The sequence below is a fragment of the Hyperolius riggenbachi genome, chromosome 9, assembly GCF_040937935.1.
Source record: "Hyperolius riggenbachi isolate aHypRig1 chromosome 9, aHypRig1.pri, whole genome shotgun sequence".
Lineage (NCBI taxonomy): Eukaryota > Metazoa > Chordata > Amphibia > Anura > Hyperoliidae > Hyperolius > Hyperolius riggenbachi.
In genome coordinates, this window is record NC_090654.1 from 48,065,595 (window position 1) to 48,083,431 (window position 17,837).

Consider the following 17,837-nt stretch of genomic DNA (forward strand, 5'->3'; position numbering starts at 1 on the left):
TTCACAGTGGCAGTTGCATTCCCTGTAGTAGTAGGAATGCAACACAACGGATCAGGACAGTGGCACGGCTCGTTAGGCTTGCACTGCGTCGGGTACTTGACGCATACAGTCAATAGAAGGTATGCTCGTGGCCACTTTGAACTAAGGCTGTGCAGCAGTGACAGCTGCAAGATGGAAGCCATCGTGGAGACCGAGGCTATGGAACCAATCCCGTAGTTGAGTTAACACTGCACCCCCCCCCCCCCCCCCCTTTCATTTTTGAACTTGCCTTGGTGGGAAATTTGTTTCAAATATTTTATAGTTGAGGTGCTCAGGTTGCTTTAGCATTAGGGAACAGTAGGATTAGGTGTAAGGAGCAGGTCAGAGGGAATGGGTTAGGCCCGGTTCACATTAGAAATAATGAGCCAAACGGATCCGGTAAGCAGATCCGGTCTCCGCTCCACTGGATCCAGATGGCTCTGTGCACACTGGCAAATGGATGGTGAAAACGGATCTGATCACCGATCGATCGGAACGGTTTTCACTCCGTTTGCCGTAAAATACTTGGTAAAATATGTACCTAAAGTCAGCTTCCTCTTCTTGCGCTGTGACTACACAGCGCATCATGTGACTAGTCACATGACGTGTCATGTAGTCACATGATGTGGAAGAAGACGGATGCCTCTACCGCCGGCCTTAGGTATGTATATTAGGTCCGGTTCACCCTCGCTTAGCCACCCGCCTGGCTGCTGTACCCTCCTGCCACTCAGGTTAGCGTCCCCACATCCCCTGAGGAACCGTTTCTACAATAGTGTGAAGAAACATTCCGTTCCCCATTGCCCCAATGCAATAGCATTGTTTTCCATTCCGCTCCGCTGGGCAGAACGGTCTGGAAAATTAGGGCCTGCTGCATTTTTTTAGGTCCAGGAAACAGAACGTACGGAACGTATCCGTACCAACGGACGCATGTGAATGGTCCAATAGGTTAACATTGGATCCTTTCACATCCATTCCGTTTGTACAGTATACGTTCCGGTTAGGTTCCGCAAAAAAACGCAGATGTGAACCAAGCGTTAGGTTTAGGCATTAGAAAATGTATGCAAAATGTGTTGCATACCAGAACCACCATCGCTTTGCCAATACGCCAATCGCAGATTCACAGTTAATACGTAAGTAGGCATTTCCATCAATTATCAGTCAGATACCTGCAAAAAAAAAATAAAAAAAGAAATGATTCCTTAATTAATATTCTGAGTATCAATTGTTTCATTTTGTCACACAATTTACTTGCAGTCAGTCAGCAGTATGTCATCAATAAATCATGAGAGAACAACAACCAAAAACATAGAAAACAGTGGAGGCAGTATGTAATATAGTTATTAGTTACCAAAGACGTCTAATTACAGCATGCCTCCCAACTTTTTGAGATGAGAAAGAGGGACACTTAAGCCATGCCCCTGCCACAACCCCCGACCAGGCCCCCACCACACCCCCTAGTCAAGCATACCATAAAGATTACCTAAGAAAAATATGTTGATTTATAATTCAAACCACACTGGTCCTTTCTATCCTAGTTAATTTTCCTTCATATTAACATTTTAAAGTCAGTAATATTTAAATTTAAAGCATGGGAATAAAGTATAGAGTCAATCAAACATTTTTTAGTAGAGAAATATACACATTGACATAGAAAAGGGACAAAGTTCTGAAAGAGAGACAAATGAGGAGGAACAAGGGACAGAGGGACAAGGCTCCCAAAGAGGGACTGTCCCTCCGAAAGAGGGACAGTTGGGAGCTATGTCAAAGCATAAAAGAAACAATGAAATATAAAGAAAAAGGTTTGCCGAAACCCGGGATCGAACCAGGGACCTTTAGATCTTCAGTCTAACGCTCTCCCAACTGAGCTATTTCGGCTGCTGAAAGCTGAAGGGGGCAGTCTTTCTTCCTGTCTGCAATCTACCCTATAGCATGTGATTTGAGTTCACTGATGCAGTTGCTTTCATGTGACAGTTTTCTAATTATCAAAGCAATTCAGCTACCAGAGCACCGTCAGTAAATAATAAAGGTAACGCTCATATATGAACACTATACCAAACATACTCGGACTCCATCATGACTTACTCACAGCATTATTAGTCTTCAGCAGAACTGTCTGGAAGTCTTGCACGAGTCTCTGTGGCGCAATCGGTTAGCGCGTTCGGCTGTTAACCGAAAGGTTGGTGGTTCGAGCCCACCCAGGGACGGTAGAGTTCTTTTAATATTGCCGTTAGTTGGATAGTTCTTTTAATATTATGACGTAATCTGCATAACGTTGCATACTCAAGTATGAATACTGGAATGTTACACAAATAGTTCTTTTTCACTTATTTAGCTTTAGTTCACCCACTGGCAAGATTCTGTAAGAGGCTTTTCTCATTGATAAATTCAGGCTCTGTTTGCCTAATTGATACAGTTTGTTGGGATATTTGTAGGGATAGTTCGCTTCAGCTCGCGGCCAGTGAGCCGCATGTTATATATTGGTTTGTGACGTACAGTACATAATATACACGTGAGCCAAATATGGAAGTGCGATTCGTCGAGACGGCCACGCGGTGGCGCTGTGGTTACACAATCGTGCTGAAGGCTCCTTGCATGAGTTCATCAGAATCATCACCACTTCCAGGAAAATAGATGGGTTTTCTCATGAATTTACACATCAATAGAGTGGAGATGCACTTCCATGTGCATTGCAGCAGATTGTGGTCTGTCTCATGCTATTCTGCTTATGTTTTGCTACTTATTAACATAAACAATCATAAAAATACCCAAATGATCTGCAGGGAAGATATTTTTGCATTGGGTTATTTGCTGCAAGCTGAATATTGGACTTTCATGTTGCTATTGGAGCAATGCTGTTAGCATAAAACTAAATCCTATACGGTATTTGAAACATCCACTTAGCAGGAATCTATTGATCATCAATCAGCAGAGATGGTGGTAGTAGCTGTGTGATTATCATTGTAGGATATTGAACATCATAAAGCAGTTGCCTATCATTGGGGAAAGGGGATGGGAGTTATTTTATTGTGATTATGGACAATGAAAAATGCTCACAATATGATCACATGACTTACGCCAATTTTTCAGACAGCTCAATTCCACACTCACAAAAAAAATTACTTAATTTTAGGGAATTTGCCCATAATAGGAAGCCCTCATGATTCATCCACGCTACTCATTGCACAGCATGCACATCTTGGTGCATTTTAGCGCAGGCGTCGGCTGCTACATAACGATAGTACCTAAAAACGGGCCTACAGCTGTTTATTTAGGTTAACAGGCTTGCATACATGGGAAGAGGGTACCGGGTTAAAGAGAAACTCCAGTGGAAATAATATAATGAAAAAGGGATTCATTTTTACAATAATTATGTATAAATGATTTATTCAATGTTTGGCCATTGCAAAATATTTCCTCTCCCTGATTTACATTCTGACATTTACCACATGGAGACATTTTTACTGCTGGCAGCAGGGGCGTAGCAATAGGGGGTGCAGAGGTAGCGACCGCATCGGGGCCTATGGGCCAGAGGGGCCCCAAAGGACCCTCTCTCAACTTCAGTATTAGCTCTCTATTGGTCCTGTGCTCATAATAATCACTACTATAGATACTATGAATAGTGGTAATCATTAACAAACTGCTTCCCATCCCCTTCTTGCACCTCTTGGCAGGTTTTGGTGCGCCGTATCAATTGTTATGTATAGAGTGCTTGGGGGGCCCCAATGTAAAACTTGCATCGGGGCCCACAGCTCCTTAGCTACACCACTGGCTGGCAGGGGATGTCAGTGGAAGGAGATGCTGCTTGCTGTTTGGCAGTTGAAAATAGCTGTAAACAGCTGTTATTTCCCACAATGCAACAAGGCTCCCACAGTGTGATGTCAGTACCATGGTCCTGACATCACACTGTGGGAGGGGTTTCACCACAATATCAGCCATACAGAGCCCCCTGATGATCCCTTTGTGAAAAGGAAAGTATTTCTCATGGGAAAGGAGATATCAGCTACTGATTGGGTTGAAGTTCAATTCTTGGTTACGGTTTCTCTTTAAGACACTAGAAGAATATTTGCAATACTGCCCATATTCTACTAACACTACCAAACCTACCACTTACACATAACCCTCCTCTACCTACTCCTAATACTAACTGTCCCCTAGCTACTCCTAAACCAATATGGGCAAACTTGGCCCTCCAGCTGTTAAGGAACTACAAATGCATTTGCCTATATGAGTCATGACTGTGGCTGCAATGCATTGTGGGACTTGTAGTTCCTCAACAGCTGGAGGGCCAAGTTTGCCCATGCCTGTCCTAAACTTAAAGAGGAACTGTCGCGAAAATCTTAAAATTTCAAACACATACAAATAAGTACATTTCTTCCTGAGTAAAGTGAGCCATAAATTACCTTTCTCCTATGTTGCTGTCACTTACAGAAGGTAGTAGAAATTTGACATTACCGACAGATTTTGGGCTAGTCCATCTCTTCATAGGGGATTCTCAGAAAGGCCTTTATTCTTTATAAATACATACCCTGAAAAATCTTTATACAAAGACGCTGACCAGCCTCCCTGCTCACTGCACACTATTTTGGAAGTTGGACGGAGCAACTGCCATTCACTAACTGCTTTTAAAAATAAAGAAAACCCTGAAAGCCCCCCTATGAGAAGATGGGCTAGTCCAAAATCTGTCGGTAATGTCAGATTTCTACTACCTACTCAAAGTGACAGCAACATAGGAGAAAAGTAATTTATGGCTCATTTTACTCAGGAAGAAATGTACTTCTTATTTGTATGTGTTTTAAATGTTAAGCTTGTCGCGACAGTTCCTCGAACTCCAGTGAAAATAACATAATGAAAAAAAGTGCTTAATTTTTACAATAATTATGTATAAATGATTTAGTCAGTGTTTGCCTATTGTAAATTCTATCCTCTTCTTGATTTACCTTATGAAATGTATCACTGGCTGAGCTGTGTGCTCAGCAAGCAGTTACTAGGCAGCAGCAAGCAGTTGTGAGAGTTTGAGAGGCATTTCACTGCCTATCAACAGTCCGTGGAAAAGAGGCCCAAGAGTCGACTAGCTCTTTTGCATAGATAACTCAAGTTTTTATTTTTTAACTCTTCCTGTACTGGAAAACAATATGAGACCCTTCTCTTTGCTACTAATGTTCTATTTATTATCCGTACTACATATACAATTCATTATCTTGTTAGTTTATTTTTAAGTTGCATCGCTGCCTACTACTTCAAACCGACCCATTCGGTCCATAGACTTTATGCTTGCAGCGCGCCCGGTAATGCACTGCATGCTGTGGTTATTCTGTTGGAAAGGGTCGTACTGCATCAAAAAAGTACTAGTGTGGAAGCCCCATTAAAATATTATAGCATTGCACTGTGATTATATTGTCCATTGTGCAGCGACACAGCAGACATAGTGTGAAAGAAGCAGGCCTGGATTTACATTACAGGAGCCTATAGGCACAAATCTCCTGGCACCTGAGACTTCACTGTAACGATCGGTGTAACACAGAGAGGATCTGATTACCGGTGATCTGCAGTATCACTGGGAATACAGAGATATATACCAGATTATTGATGATCTGCAGTATCACCGATAATCAGATATATAAGCTAACCTCTGGACACCTGAGTAGAGTTGGAGTGTTTGGTGCAAACGTAACACTTAGAGGACTAGGCCTCGGAGCAATAAGAAGTACTGCACAAATTCCTTCCGAAGACCTGAACTCTCCCGGGTGGAGGAGTCAGGTTGAGAGTAGGAAGGACAACCGAGAGTGACACTCCGGAGGAAGTGTCACTACCAGGGCTGGGAACCGCCTCTAAAGGTAAGGTCGGTTCTCGAGGTCGGACTAACCTGGTTGTAACCACACAGACAGATACAGTACAGATTCAGAAGGCAGATGCAGGGTCTAATAAACAAGCAGGGTTCGGCAACAGGGTATCAGAAATATCGAGGTACAGAATCAGGAGGCAGGTGCGGAGTCTAATAAACAAGCAGGGTTCGCCAACAGGGTATCAGAATAGCAAGGTACAGGATCAGAGTTCAGAAGAATAGTCAGGCAAGCAAAAGGTCATAACAAATAATACAGTATAATTTCCTAACGCTAAGGTGTGAGATCCGTGGCCGTCAACACCTTTGGAAACTATGCTAGAACACAGATACAGACAGGTCTGAGTACTACCACGATGTGATCGCAACGCCAGACAACCAGAAACTGAACAGCCAGCAGTATATATACTAAAACATTCTCCAGCCCCTCCCTAAGTGCTGGACCAATAACAGGGAGCAGAGCTGTCAGCTGACAAGCTTGGTCAGCTGACCCTTTTCTGGCTGCCATATAAGTTCTGCCTCTCAGCGCGCGCACGCGTCCTTCTGAACCTGTGTGGACTAACAGTCCCAGCCACACCAGACATGTCTTGCAATGTATGTGCTGAATTGAACGCGGGGCCCGCCGTACTGCTTTCCGAGCAGGCGGCAGCTTCCCCGCGTTCCCCCAAGCTGTCAGTGACCTTGTCTTGCACGGAATCCGCTGCATCCAACGCGGATTCCGCCGCGTCCAACGCGGATTCCGCCGCTCTGCCCATGCGGCAAGCGGCGGTTTTTCCGCGTTGCGCTGTCATGTTAGACGCGGAAACAGCCGCCTTACCCTGAGTGTTTGCGGCTGTTTTTCCGCGTTTCCTCACATTCACCCTCCATGAACCTACAAACCTTGCCGAAGCACACGGCAATTGTGCTGGCTGGCCCAGCTGTCACTTCTCCCTTACTTACCTTGCCCGCCATAGGTAGCTACAGGTGTCCCTTTGTATTAGGTAGTCAGAGGTACCCTTCGGAATTAAGTAGCTAATGGTGCCCCCGAGTGAAGTAAGATCTCGTAAGTGGATTGCCAAGAGCTGGGTGAGTAACCTCTCATTTACGCTCTGCTCGGGACTCTGCACAGGGAGGGAGGGGGGGGGGGGTTGTGAGCCACCTTTACATCATCAGGCGCCTGTGGGCACATGCCTACAGTGCCTTATGGTAAATCCGGCCCTGGAAAGGAGTCTTAAAGCAAACCTGAAGTGTAGAAACTCACTTCATGCTTGATACTCATCTAAGTGGAGGGAAGGCTCTGGATACCATAGAGCAGGGGTGGGCAAACTTCAACCGCCATGAGCCACGGACCACTGTAAACATGGACATTGGGACTGGAAGTACCACTTGCAGCTCTGCAAAGAGGGAGGGAGAAGAGGAATACAGCCCTCCAGCATAGGGGGCGGAGTCACATCGCTTACAACGGACACTGCACACTGCTGGGTTCCACGGATGCAGACCAAGGAGGACACCACTTATCCAGATAAGGCACACAAAATCTCGCTTGGCATTTGCAAATGCTCATCTAGACAAAGAAGAAGACTTCTGGTCTTCTGTGTTATGGTCAGATGAAACAAAAATTGAATTGTTTGGTCACAATGATGTTTCCTTCATTTGGTGTAAAAAGAAAAGAAAAGAAAAAAAAAGGAGAAGCCTTCAACCCAAAGAACACCATCCCCACTGTCAAACGTGGTGGTGGGAACCTAATGCTTAGGGGGTGTTTTTCAGCCACTGGAGCAGGGAACCTAATCACAGTAAATGGCACTATGAAAAAAGATCAATACATGAGGATTCTCAACGACAACATCAGGCAGTCTGCAGAGAAACATGGGCTTGGGCACCAGTGGACATGTTAGCATGACAATGACCCAAAACACACAGCAAAAGTGTTGAAGAAATGGTTAGCAGACAACAACATTAACGTTTTGGAGTGACCCAGACAGAGTCCTGACTTGAATCCAATTGAGATTCTGTGGAGGGAGCTAAACATCAGGGTGATGGCAAGAAGACCCTCCAACCTGAAAGTTATGGAGCTCATTGCTAAAGATAAATGGGCAAAAATACCTGTGGAGACAAGCAAAAAGCTGGTCTGCACTTTATAGGAAGTGTTTGATTGCTGTAGTAGGCTTTTCTATTGATTATTGAGAAGGGTATGAATAATTTTGGACTGGACACTTTTTGCTCAAATGTAAATAAAAGATTAGATTTTTTTTCACCACAATCATGCCTCGTGTACATTGTCTTCACTAACGGGAAAGAGTAAAGGATGGCTGGCACTCGATGCTGGCAAAAGCACAGCAACCTGTACCTGGTGGCGTAGTGTGCTCCAACAGTACAAATTCCAATAGCAAACAGTAGAAAGAAAAGCACTGGGCACCAACCACAAATGCTGCCAGGGTTTATTCACAAGTTGCAAACAGGGTTACATGCATGTGAAATACGGATGGCCTTATTATCTTTTGGGAGACCCCATGTCATTTCCCATCAGAAAATTAATTGCTGGCTGAATAAAAGTAACTTTAAAGAGGCACTTAAAGGAAAACTTAAGCCAAACAAAAAAAATGACATTTACTCACCCGGGGCATCCCTCAGCCCCCTGAAGCTGGATGGTGCCCTCGCAGCCCCGCTCCGATCATCCTGTCCCCGGCGGCGGCTACTTCCGGGTTCGGCGACAGCCGCAGACAGGCTGGGAACGCGGCTTTTTTTCCGCGTTCCCAGCCGCTATATCACCCCTCTATGCTGCTATAGCGTATATATATATATATGGAACGCGGAAAAACAGCCGCGTTCCCAGCCTGTCGGCGGCTGTCGCCGAACCCGGAAGTAGCCGCCGGCGGGGACAGGATGATCGGAGCGGGGCTGCGAGGGCACCATCCAGCTTCAGGGGGCTGAGGGATGCCCCGGGTGAGTAAATGTCATTTTTTTTGTTTGGCTTAAGTTTTCCTTTAAGTCAAATTTAAAAAAAATGAGTTTTACTCACCTGGGGCTTCCCTCAGCCCCCTGCAGCTGATCGGTGCCCTCGCAGCCTCGCTCTGATCCTCCTGGACCCGCCGGCGACCACTTCTGGTTTCGCCGTCAGGACCCGACAGGCTGGGAACGCGAATGATTCTTCACATTCCCAGCCACAATAGCGCCCTCTATGTTGCTATAACAGCCCTCTATGCTGCTATAGCAACATAGAGGGAGCTATCGTGGCTGGGAATGCGAAGAATCATTCGCGTTCCCAGCCTGTCGGGTCCTGACGACGAAACCAGAAGTGGTCGCCGGCGGGTCCAGGAGGATCGGAGGGAGACGGTGAGGGCACCGGACAGCTGCAGGGGGCTGAGGGAAGCCCCAGGTGAGTAAAACTCATTTTTTTTAATTTGGCTTAAGGTTCACTTTAAGTCAAAATGTGCCAGGGGTATGAATAATTATGGGCAGCACTGTAGGTATGTATTGAACAGGGCCGGATTTGTACTTTTTACCGCCATAGGCCAACTATACCATCTGTATGGTTGTTATCTTTGTGTGCCCCAATGAGAATTCTCCTTATTTTCTATCATTGGTTTCACAGAAAATAGCTATTTTAGTAATACGCATATAGATTATAAGTTATGTTTTCCTTAAAAACTTTTAAGTTATGTTTGCCATCTCGTTAATAATGGACCCATTTATTGTGTCACCATGTGTGTTAGGCTGATGTGTACAGTACCTTCAGGATAGGGCTTACATGTCTTGCAGGGATGACAAGTACAGGACAGAGAGTTCAAATGTTAAAGCTGTCCTTGTAGATAAGGATGGCTGCATAGAACAGCTTTACTGCCCTTCACTGAGCTGCCCCTAAATTGCTAGTGCCCTAGGCCATGGCCTATGCGGCCTTGCCAGAAATCCGGCCCTGGTATTGAACTTGCATTGGTGTGCAATTCACAAAGCGATTTTATGTGTTTTAAAATCACACAGCAAGTTTCTTTTTTCCGCATAATGCATGCGAATAGCATACAATACTTTCCTATGGAGATGCAAAGGCATGTGTTTTCACATTTATACTTACTTGGGGCTTTTCTCTAGCAAAATATAGGTCGTGTGCTCCCTCGCTGTCCTCCCAGGCCACTCCATTCCTCCGCTGGCCAGCCCAGTACATGCTCCAGTTGTCACCGTTGTGATTTACTGCGCATGCACGGCCCATCTGCGCACCACAATCGTGTTCCCGTTGCCGGGAACATTGTGTGCCGAAGTGTTCTGCACATACGCAGTTACAAGTCTCTAGGTCAGGCTTTCTCAACCAGGGTTCCCTGGAACCCCAGGGTTCCTTGAGGGCTCTGTAGGGGTTCCTTGGCATTTTCCCCCATCGTGGTGGAAGTATAATAGAGCACATTATAATAGGGGGTACTGTAACAAGAAGCACTAAATTGGGGCATCAGGAGACGGTATAATGAGTGGCAGTGTAATGGGGATAGTGAAATAAACAGCCACACATACTTTTAAAGACCATGCCTCCTGCAAAATAAATGCAGGGGTTCCTCGAGACCAAAAAATTGTTTGCAGGGGTTCCTTGAGATCCAAAAGTTATTTGCAGGGTTCCTCCAGGGTAAAAAGGTTGAGAAAGGCTGCTCTAGGTGCTGTGCAGGCACACAGCCACAGGAGCACAATCATGCACAGTGGATTGCGACAGGGGACAACTGGGGAATGCACTTCACCGGCCAGCGGAGGAATGGAGTTGCCCAGGGGACAGCAAAGGAGCCCAAGGCCTATGTTGGGCTGAAGGGAGCCCCAGGTAAGTATAAATGCTCATTTTAACTACATCTCTGGTACACTACGTTAATCTGAGACAGAAGAAAAAAGTAGATTTTCAATTACCTAGGGCTACTTCCAACCCCCCTGTCTTTGAGGTCCCTTGGAGTCTTCCAGGACCCCTCTGTTCCACGGTCAACAAAATTAAAGTCTGCGACCCGGTTGGGTCACGCACTATGGCACATGCGCTGTCATGCCTCCACATGTCCTTGATTGTGCTTAGTGGCGGGGAGCGTTCTGCACATACGCAGTTACAAGTCTCTACGAACTGCGCATGCACAGAACACTACCAGCCACAGGAGTGGGATCGAGGAGGCGCAAAGCCGTGACAACACATGCGCCATAGTCTGTGACTAAGCCAGTCACAGGCTTTAATTGGGGTGATAGTGTAGTAACGGAGGGGGCCGAAGGATCTCAAAGACTACAGGGGCTGGAAGCCCCCATAGTTTACTTCCCCCAGGTAAGTAAAAGTCAACTTTTCTCCATACATGGCATTTCGGCGCCCAGTCTTTTTTGGCCACACAAATTCCTTGCGGCGTTAATTCCGGACCCCCGAATTACACTTGCGCGTCAATAGACATAATGGGCTCTATTCATAAAAAAGTTGTGGCGAAAAAACTCCTGGAGGGAAAATACCACAGCGGTATTTTACACTTCTGGGTGGTCATTCATAGAAATCTTGCCAGCTGCGATAGCAGAGCGGAGATCTCCCGCTGAAAGCTGGCGGTAAGCTGTCGGAAGGCATGCGGAAACACTTTAGCCGGCAGAGTCCCTCTGTGCACTGCTCTCTCTGGGAGGTCTGTCCCATACACTTGTATGTAATCCGCAAAATCAGAGGAAGCGGTATTTCCCGTCCACATACCGCTTCCTCTAAACTTTATGAATGGCCATTTTGTTGCTTTTTTCTAGATAAATCTAGAAGAACACTGGAGAAGGCGGAAATTTCTCGCTCTGCTGGGGGATTGTAGATTTTCATGCGGGAACAGCTTTTATGAATGCCCACTTTGCTAAATGGACGGAAAAATCCGCTGTTTTGAGCGGAAAACTTGCGGTAACCTTTTATGAATAGAGCCCAATATGTCTATGGCAGCGCCTAGGTCAGGTGCATGCGCAAAAACGTCCTGCTTCGACTTTTTTCTCCTTGGTCAGATACACTTCAAAGAGCTCATGTTGACCAGGTACAGTTTTGTAGGCGTGTGGAATCATGAGCAACTTCCTATTTCTAACAACACCTATCTGTGAAGGATTGTCACGTTGTTGGTGTGTCAATAAAGTTGAATCAAGCACAAGGCAGATGGAAAAAAAAACCCAAAACACTGTACTCAGCAGGCGCGCGCCACAGCCGCGGAGGGGGCGTGTGTGGGCGAGTGCGCACTGCGCAGGCACGTGACCGCCTGGTGCGGCCTCGGGAGCGCGCTCAGTCAGTCTAGCGGGTGAGAAGAGCCCGGTCCGGCCTGCTGGACGTCGCCATGTACCGAGCCCTGTACGCCTTTCGCTCCCCGGAGCCCAATTCCCTTCACTTCTCCGCCGGGGAGACGTTCCTTATCCTGGAGAGGAGTAACCAGCACTGGTGGCTGGCCAGCCGCTGCAGCAGCGGGGACACGGGCTACGTGCCAGCCTCCTACCTGGAGAGAATCAAGGTGAGGGGCGGGGCCGGCGCAGGGGGCTCCGTGACGTCACCAGCACAGCTGGCTGCTTCTGACGTCGCAGGCAGGAATGGCAGCAGCTGGGCTCTCTGACGTCACAGAGTGTTTACTAGCATTGCAGGTGGAGCTAGCACAGGAGAGGAGTCAATCTGTGCAGGTATTGCTCTGCAGCAGTGTCACCAACCGACTAACCAACCAACACCCCAAACATGTATGAGTTATAACGGTTATCTGTTGAGCTGGTTACAGACATAATAACAATAACCACTCAACTACTAACTGATGTCTGTCAACTATGGTCTGGGGAATGTTTAGATTTTTCAGCCAATTGGTATTGGTTTTTCTGAGGGTCCTTTTACACTAGCGTGCTGTGGCAGCAGTGCGATTCGGAACAATTGTACCACAGCTATAAAATCGTACCACCCCCATATTACTGTGTTTTAAAAGAATAAAAGATGTCTTTTGACTTTTCTTAAAAAGGGTTTTTTTTGGGGGAGGGGGGGGGGATGAAAATAAAAACAGACACTTACCTGGAGCTTCTACAGGCCCCCTGCAGCTGTAATGTACCACGCTGTCCTCCAACAATTTGTTGTTCCCCGCTGCCAGCTCTGGTCTTAATGCGGCATCTCATCCAACTGCGGTTGCGCGTGTTATCGGAAGCTTACTGCACAGCCGCAGTACAAGAAAACTTTGTACTGCGCCTGCGCAGCAAGCTCCCGATGACGTGAGCGGGAGCGCACATTATTCGTCTTGTTAGACGAATAATTGCCCGGTGGCGGCGGTGGGTAACGGGTGATCGGAGGAGGACGGCGTGGGTCATGACAGCTACAGGGGGCTGATAGAAGCCCCAGGTAAGTGTCAGATTTTATTTTCACCCCCCCCCCCCCCCCCCTAGAGAACCCCTTTAAAGGGAAAAGAGCAGTATATGGAAGCTGCCATCTTTATTTCCTTTTAACTTAGTGTATCTCAAGGGAAAAAAAAAGGTGTCCCTAGGGGGGCATTCATATGAAATTGCCTGTCTGCACTATGCATGTTACAGGGCCAGAGTTAGGACACCTATGTTTACCTGGGTACTTCTGCGCAGTGTAGGTGACTAAGCATAAGAATGCATTCTTCTGTGAACTAAAACCCTGGCTTTTAACTTAGCTGTAGGGATAACAGTTGTGCCTGGATGAGTGAATCTGTGAATGCATTTGTTTGAACATTTGCATGCGAGAGTGCGAAGGGTTAATAGATTTTTGCATATGAAATTGCCGCCGGGAGACTTGGGCGCAGGATACAGCTGATATACGGCTTACCCTGCTCTTGTACAAGTCCTGGCGGCGTTAATTACGATTCCCCCTCCAGGTCGAGGTGGATGGTAGGGAATGATGTAATTGCTGGCGGCTGAAATACAATGTTTTAAAAGTAACTTCATCTCCGTCTTCTGACGATGCCGAAGTTGCTCACTGAGCGCCGCTATAGCCGTAATTCCTATTACGGTGCATAGAGCTATTATGGTTGCAGCGCACAACTTTTTTGATATTTATATAATAAACTAATGTCCAGCTTCAAGCCAAGCACCATTATATGTATATAGGAGTAACACATGGTATAGTAAACCCTGAAATAATAATAGAACGTCTGTTATAGTGAACCTGGTTTTTGGTCCCTGCGGTATTCTGTACCCGGCTATAGTGGAAAGTGGGCGGGCACATGTGTCCTATGTCAGTCGGAGACCCATGAGCTGTGGTCAGGCAGAAAGCCACTTGTATCCTATGCTTCCTGTGTAAGCTGCTGCTTGATTACTGAAGGAAGTGCCTGTCATCTGTGACTTGCTTGTGCATGGCTGCAACCCTGCAGCTTCATCCAGGCGGCACAGACATGTGGACAGAGGAGCACACTATCAGTACTGTACTTGCATAGACTGGGGAGACCTATGCTTCCTGTGCAAGCCTTTGTGTGATTCTTGCATGCAAATCCCTGCATGTTGAGCACTGTGCATTTTGATCTAGCTTAAACATTGACTGTGCTCACTTGCTGAAGCATTGAAAAGAAAAAAATGACTCCCAATTATTGACTGAATTAAGAATCAGTACTATAGTATACTTTATGTGCTTGAGTATGACAATTTCTGATATAGTAAACTTTTAATATAATAATCTACTTTGCCCGGTCCCCTTGGAGTTAACTATAAGGTGGTTCTACTGGTTTTTTTTTTAAATTTAAAGCTGGTCATGCCCGCTCACCGAGCCTTAGAGGAAATTAACTATTTGGTAGCTTTTGAGAGTGGGTACTGCTTGTTGGGTCATGCAGAGAACTACAGTATGATGCCATCTTGCCTCCTCTTGCTCTTTAGACGCACATGGGGTGCCATATACTTGCCAACCGATATCACCCCATTAGCAGCTTCAATAGAGTTACCTCATTTGAGATAAGTGCACTGCTTTTGACTTCAGTTGGCAGAACTCGTTGTGCTGTAAATTCTTGGAATGCTTTGATTTCTCTCTGCTAGCAGAAAATATAGAAACTGAAAGCAGAAGTCCTCTGTTATTGTCTCACACTGCCCCCTAGTGACAAGTGGCCATAAATACACATTACAGCAGTACTAATTAGAAGCTAGGAAATGAAGAAAACAAGTGCTAAAATTTGCCTGAAGCACTTGCAAGCCTCTAATAAATTGGCTGCTAAAGGATCACACAAATGATTTTAGTTTGTACGTAATTGATGTCTGTAAGTAATTCACAGAGGTGCTTAGTGCTACACTGATCTGCAGCTGTTGTATACTCTGTTTTTTACTGCCTGATGAAGCAGGCTTACGCCTGTGAAACGCGTTGCACTATTTCTTGGAGTGCATAAATAAAACTTTTCTCTGTTAAAATTGACAGTTTGTTTGTCTGCTTGAGGAGGTAAGTCCACCACTACCACTTCTTTATTTATGTTTTTTAAAAAATGTAGTGGATTTTATTCTTTTGGCGCCTCTGTTCCCTTCATACAATATCTGTAAGAAATTACTGCTTATTGAGTGTTTGCCAGTCATAATATTTTTATCACGTGTGAAGCTTGCGCACGGTTGAAAATGTATATAGTGGCAGCTGCCCAAGTAGTAAAGGATCTTTATGTCGCACTGTTTTTCCTTGAGGACAGCTGCCACTTTACATTTTACGATGGCTGTAGTTTGTTATGGTGATATGGCCATAATTCATTCATAAAAATTGGGGCCGTGCAGGGTGTTTTGGCACAGCTGTCTGTAAAGTGTTTGATGTGCAATATTGAAATATGTTGTTACTGACGACCTGGGTGATCTAATATTGCTGTAAGCGACATGTCTAATATGTTTAAAGGGACTCCGAGCATTGCAGTAACTATGGAAAGATGCATACCATTTTGAAGCTCTCTTTCTCCTCTTTCCAATGATATATAAACCGGCGCCCTACACCTTTTTAGTTTTCGCTATTTTTCGCGATGGAAATCGCGACAGCCGTGAAAATAGCGAAAACTAAAAGGTGTAGGGCGGCAGTTTATATATCACGTTGTGGTTTGTATACTTTGTTTAAAATGTCTGGCAGTTGTGTACATTAGGCTGTTAAAGAGAGTCTGAAGCGAGAATAAATCTCGCTTCAGACCTCATAAATAGCAGGGGCATGTGTGCCCCTGCTAAACCGCCGCTATCCCGCGGCTTAACGGGGGTCCCTGATCCCCCCCCCCCCCAAATCCCCTCGGTGCAGCGGGGGAGCGCTTCCTGGTTGGGGCAGGGCTAACCGCCGCAGCCCTGCCCCACGCGCGTCTGTCAGCGCGTATCTCCGCCTCTCCCCCGCCCCTCTCAGTCTTCCTTCACTGAGAGGGGCGGGGGAGAGGCGGCGATGCGCGGCTGATAGACGCGGCTGGAGGCAGGGCTGCAGCCGTTAGCCCTGCCTCCAGGAGCAACCAAGTCTGCGACCAAGTGTTGCAGTGGGGGGTTTGGGGGTGAAGGGACCCCCGTTTAGCACCGCGATAGCGGCGGTTTAGCAGGGGCACACGTGCCCCTGCTAACTACGAGCTCTGAAGCGAGATTTATTCTCGCTTCAGACTCTTTAACAAGCCAACCCTTTGCTCACTCCACTGGCTACCGATAAAAATTGAGAGTTCTGTTTTTAAGATTGACTTATTGATAGTCACATCCTTGCTCAATCTGGGCTCTGGATATTTAAAGGACTTGTTGCAACTGCATCACACACACACACACACACACACACACTCACTCACTCACTCACTCACTCACTCACTCACTTATATCAAAAGGATCTATATATCAAAAGGGTCTAATAACTTTGTCACCCCCATAGTCCACCTCAAAACCTTTGGAGACAGAGCCTTCTGTCATGCTGCTCCTACACTTACGAACTCCCTGCCACACCCAATCAGGACATCTCCATCCCTGGAAGAATTTAAGTCCAAACTGAATAGCCACCTGTTTAGTCTGGCATTTACGAATACCTGACTGTTTCCTCTGTAACACAGTCCAGCCTGCAACCCTGTATTGATCTGAAACATATGTAAGTGCTTTGAGTCTTATGCAAGAAAAGTGCTTTACAAATGTTCTTGTATTGTGTTAGAACTTACATTCAGGAGCATGGCAAAACCATTATGGAGCCCTGCCAATAAAATTAGGATGGGAGATAGGCCTGAACGATTTTAGGAAAAAATTGAATCAAGCGATTTTTTTTGTCCAAAATTGCGATTTCGATTCACGATTTATTTCAAATCAAGCTTTTTTCCCCCCTCTGAGCCTGTTTGTTCCCCCTCTGTCCCCCTGTCTCTCTTTGTGCCCCCTTTGACCCTTTATACCTCCTCTGGGTCTCTCTCGTGTCCCCTTCGTGCCTCTGTGCCCGATTTGCTTCTCTCTGTGTCTCTCTGTGCCGCCTCTGTGTCTCCTGTGTCTCTGTACCCACTCTGTGCCTCCTCTGTCCTCCAAGCTGCATCAGTTCTGGACATAGCTTACAGCACGAGTCCAGCGATGCCCGTCTACCCACTTCGCCTTCTGCAGGCTCTAATGCACGGAATACTTCCTGTATGTCATGTGACATACTGGACCCGCAGTTTTGCCAACCACAAGCGCCGTGGATTTTGTACAAAAAACGTCCGACTCCTCAGTTTATGAAACCACGACTCCGACTCTGGGTGCCCAAAATTGCCCCAACTCTGACTCCGACTCAGACTCTACAGCCCTGGTTTAAAAACCTTGTACAGCATACAGTATGTGTTGCTTTAGTTGTGGGGTTTGGGCTATGCTTGGCTTTAGTTGCATAGGGCTTTGGGGTATGCCTTGCTTTAGTTATTTTGTATCTCGTATTATATCATAAATCCAAATTACTTGTCCTTTCAGTGTATGGATATACAAAGTATTACTGGGTTGCAGACCCAGAACTTCATTGTGATGCTTTGGAAAACGCACATAAAAGATCTACTTGGCATATGAGGTCAGCCAGTGCATTTACAGGCCATTTCTGTCACCTAATTCCAGCAAGTATGAACGAGCGACAAACTTATCGGCTTCTACTGCCCTAGTCTGTAATGTCGTCAGCTTA

At 46.1% G+C, this 17,837-nt stretch overlaps 1 protein-coding gene and 2 non-coding genes across 3 annotated transcripts in view; 2 read left to right on the forward strand and 1 right to left on the reverse strand.

Moving 5' to 3' along the window:
- Positions 1-1,820: 1,820 nt before the first annotated feature.
- TRNAF-GAA (transfer RNA phenylalanine (anticodon GAA)) lies at positions 1,821-1,893 on the reverse strand. The gene has a single exon. It is a non-coding gene; the product is annotated as a tRNA-Phe (tRNA).
- Positions 1,894-2,148: 255 nt separating this feature from the next.
- Positions 2,149-2,222, forward strand: TRNAN-GUU (transfer RNA asparagine (anticodon GUU)). The gene has a single exon. It is a non-coding gene; the product is annotated as a tRNA-Asn (tRNA).
- Positions 2,223-12,032: 9,810 nt separating this feature from the next.
- The window catches only part of NCKIPSD (NCK interacting protein with SH3 domain), a 144,108-nt gene continuing 138,303 nt past the window's right edge, over positions 12,033-17,837 (forward strand). The window contains exon 1 of the mRNA XM_068252696.1: positions 12,033-12,285. Within this exon, the coding sequence (XP_068108797.1) occupies positions 12,115-12,285 (171 nt within the window). The 5' untranslated portion in view covers positions 12,033-12,114. The remainder of the gene's footprint in view (positions 12,286-17,837) is intronic.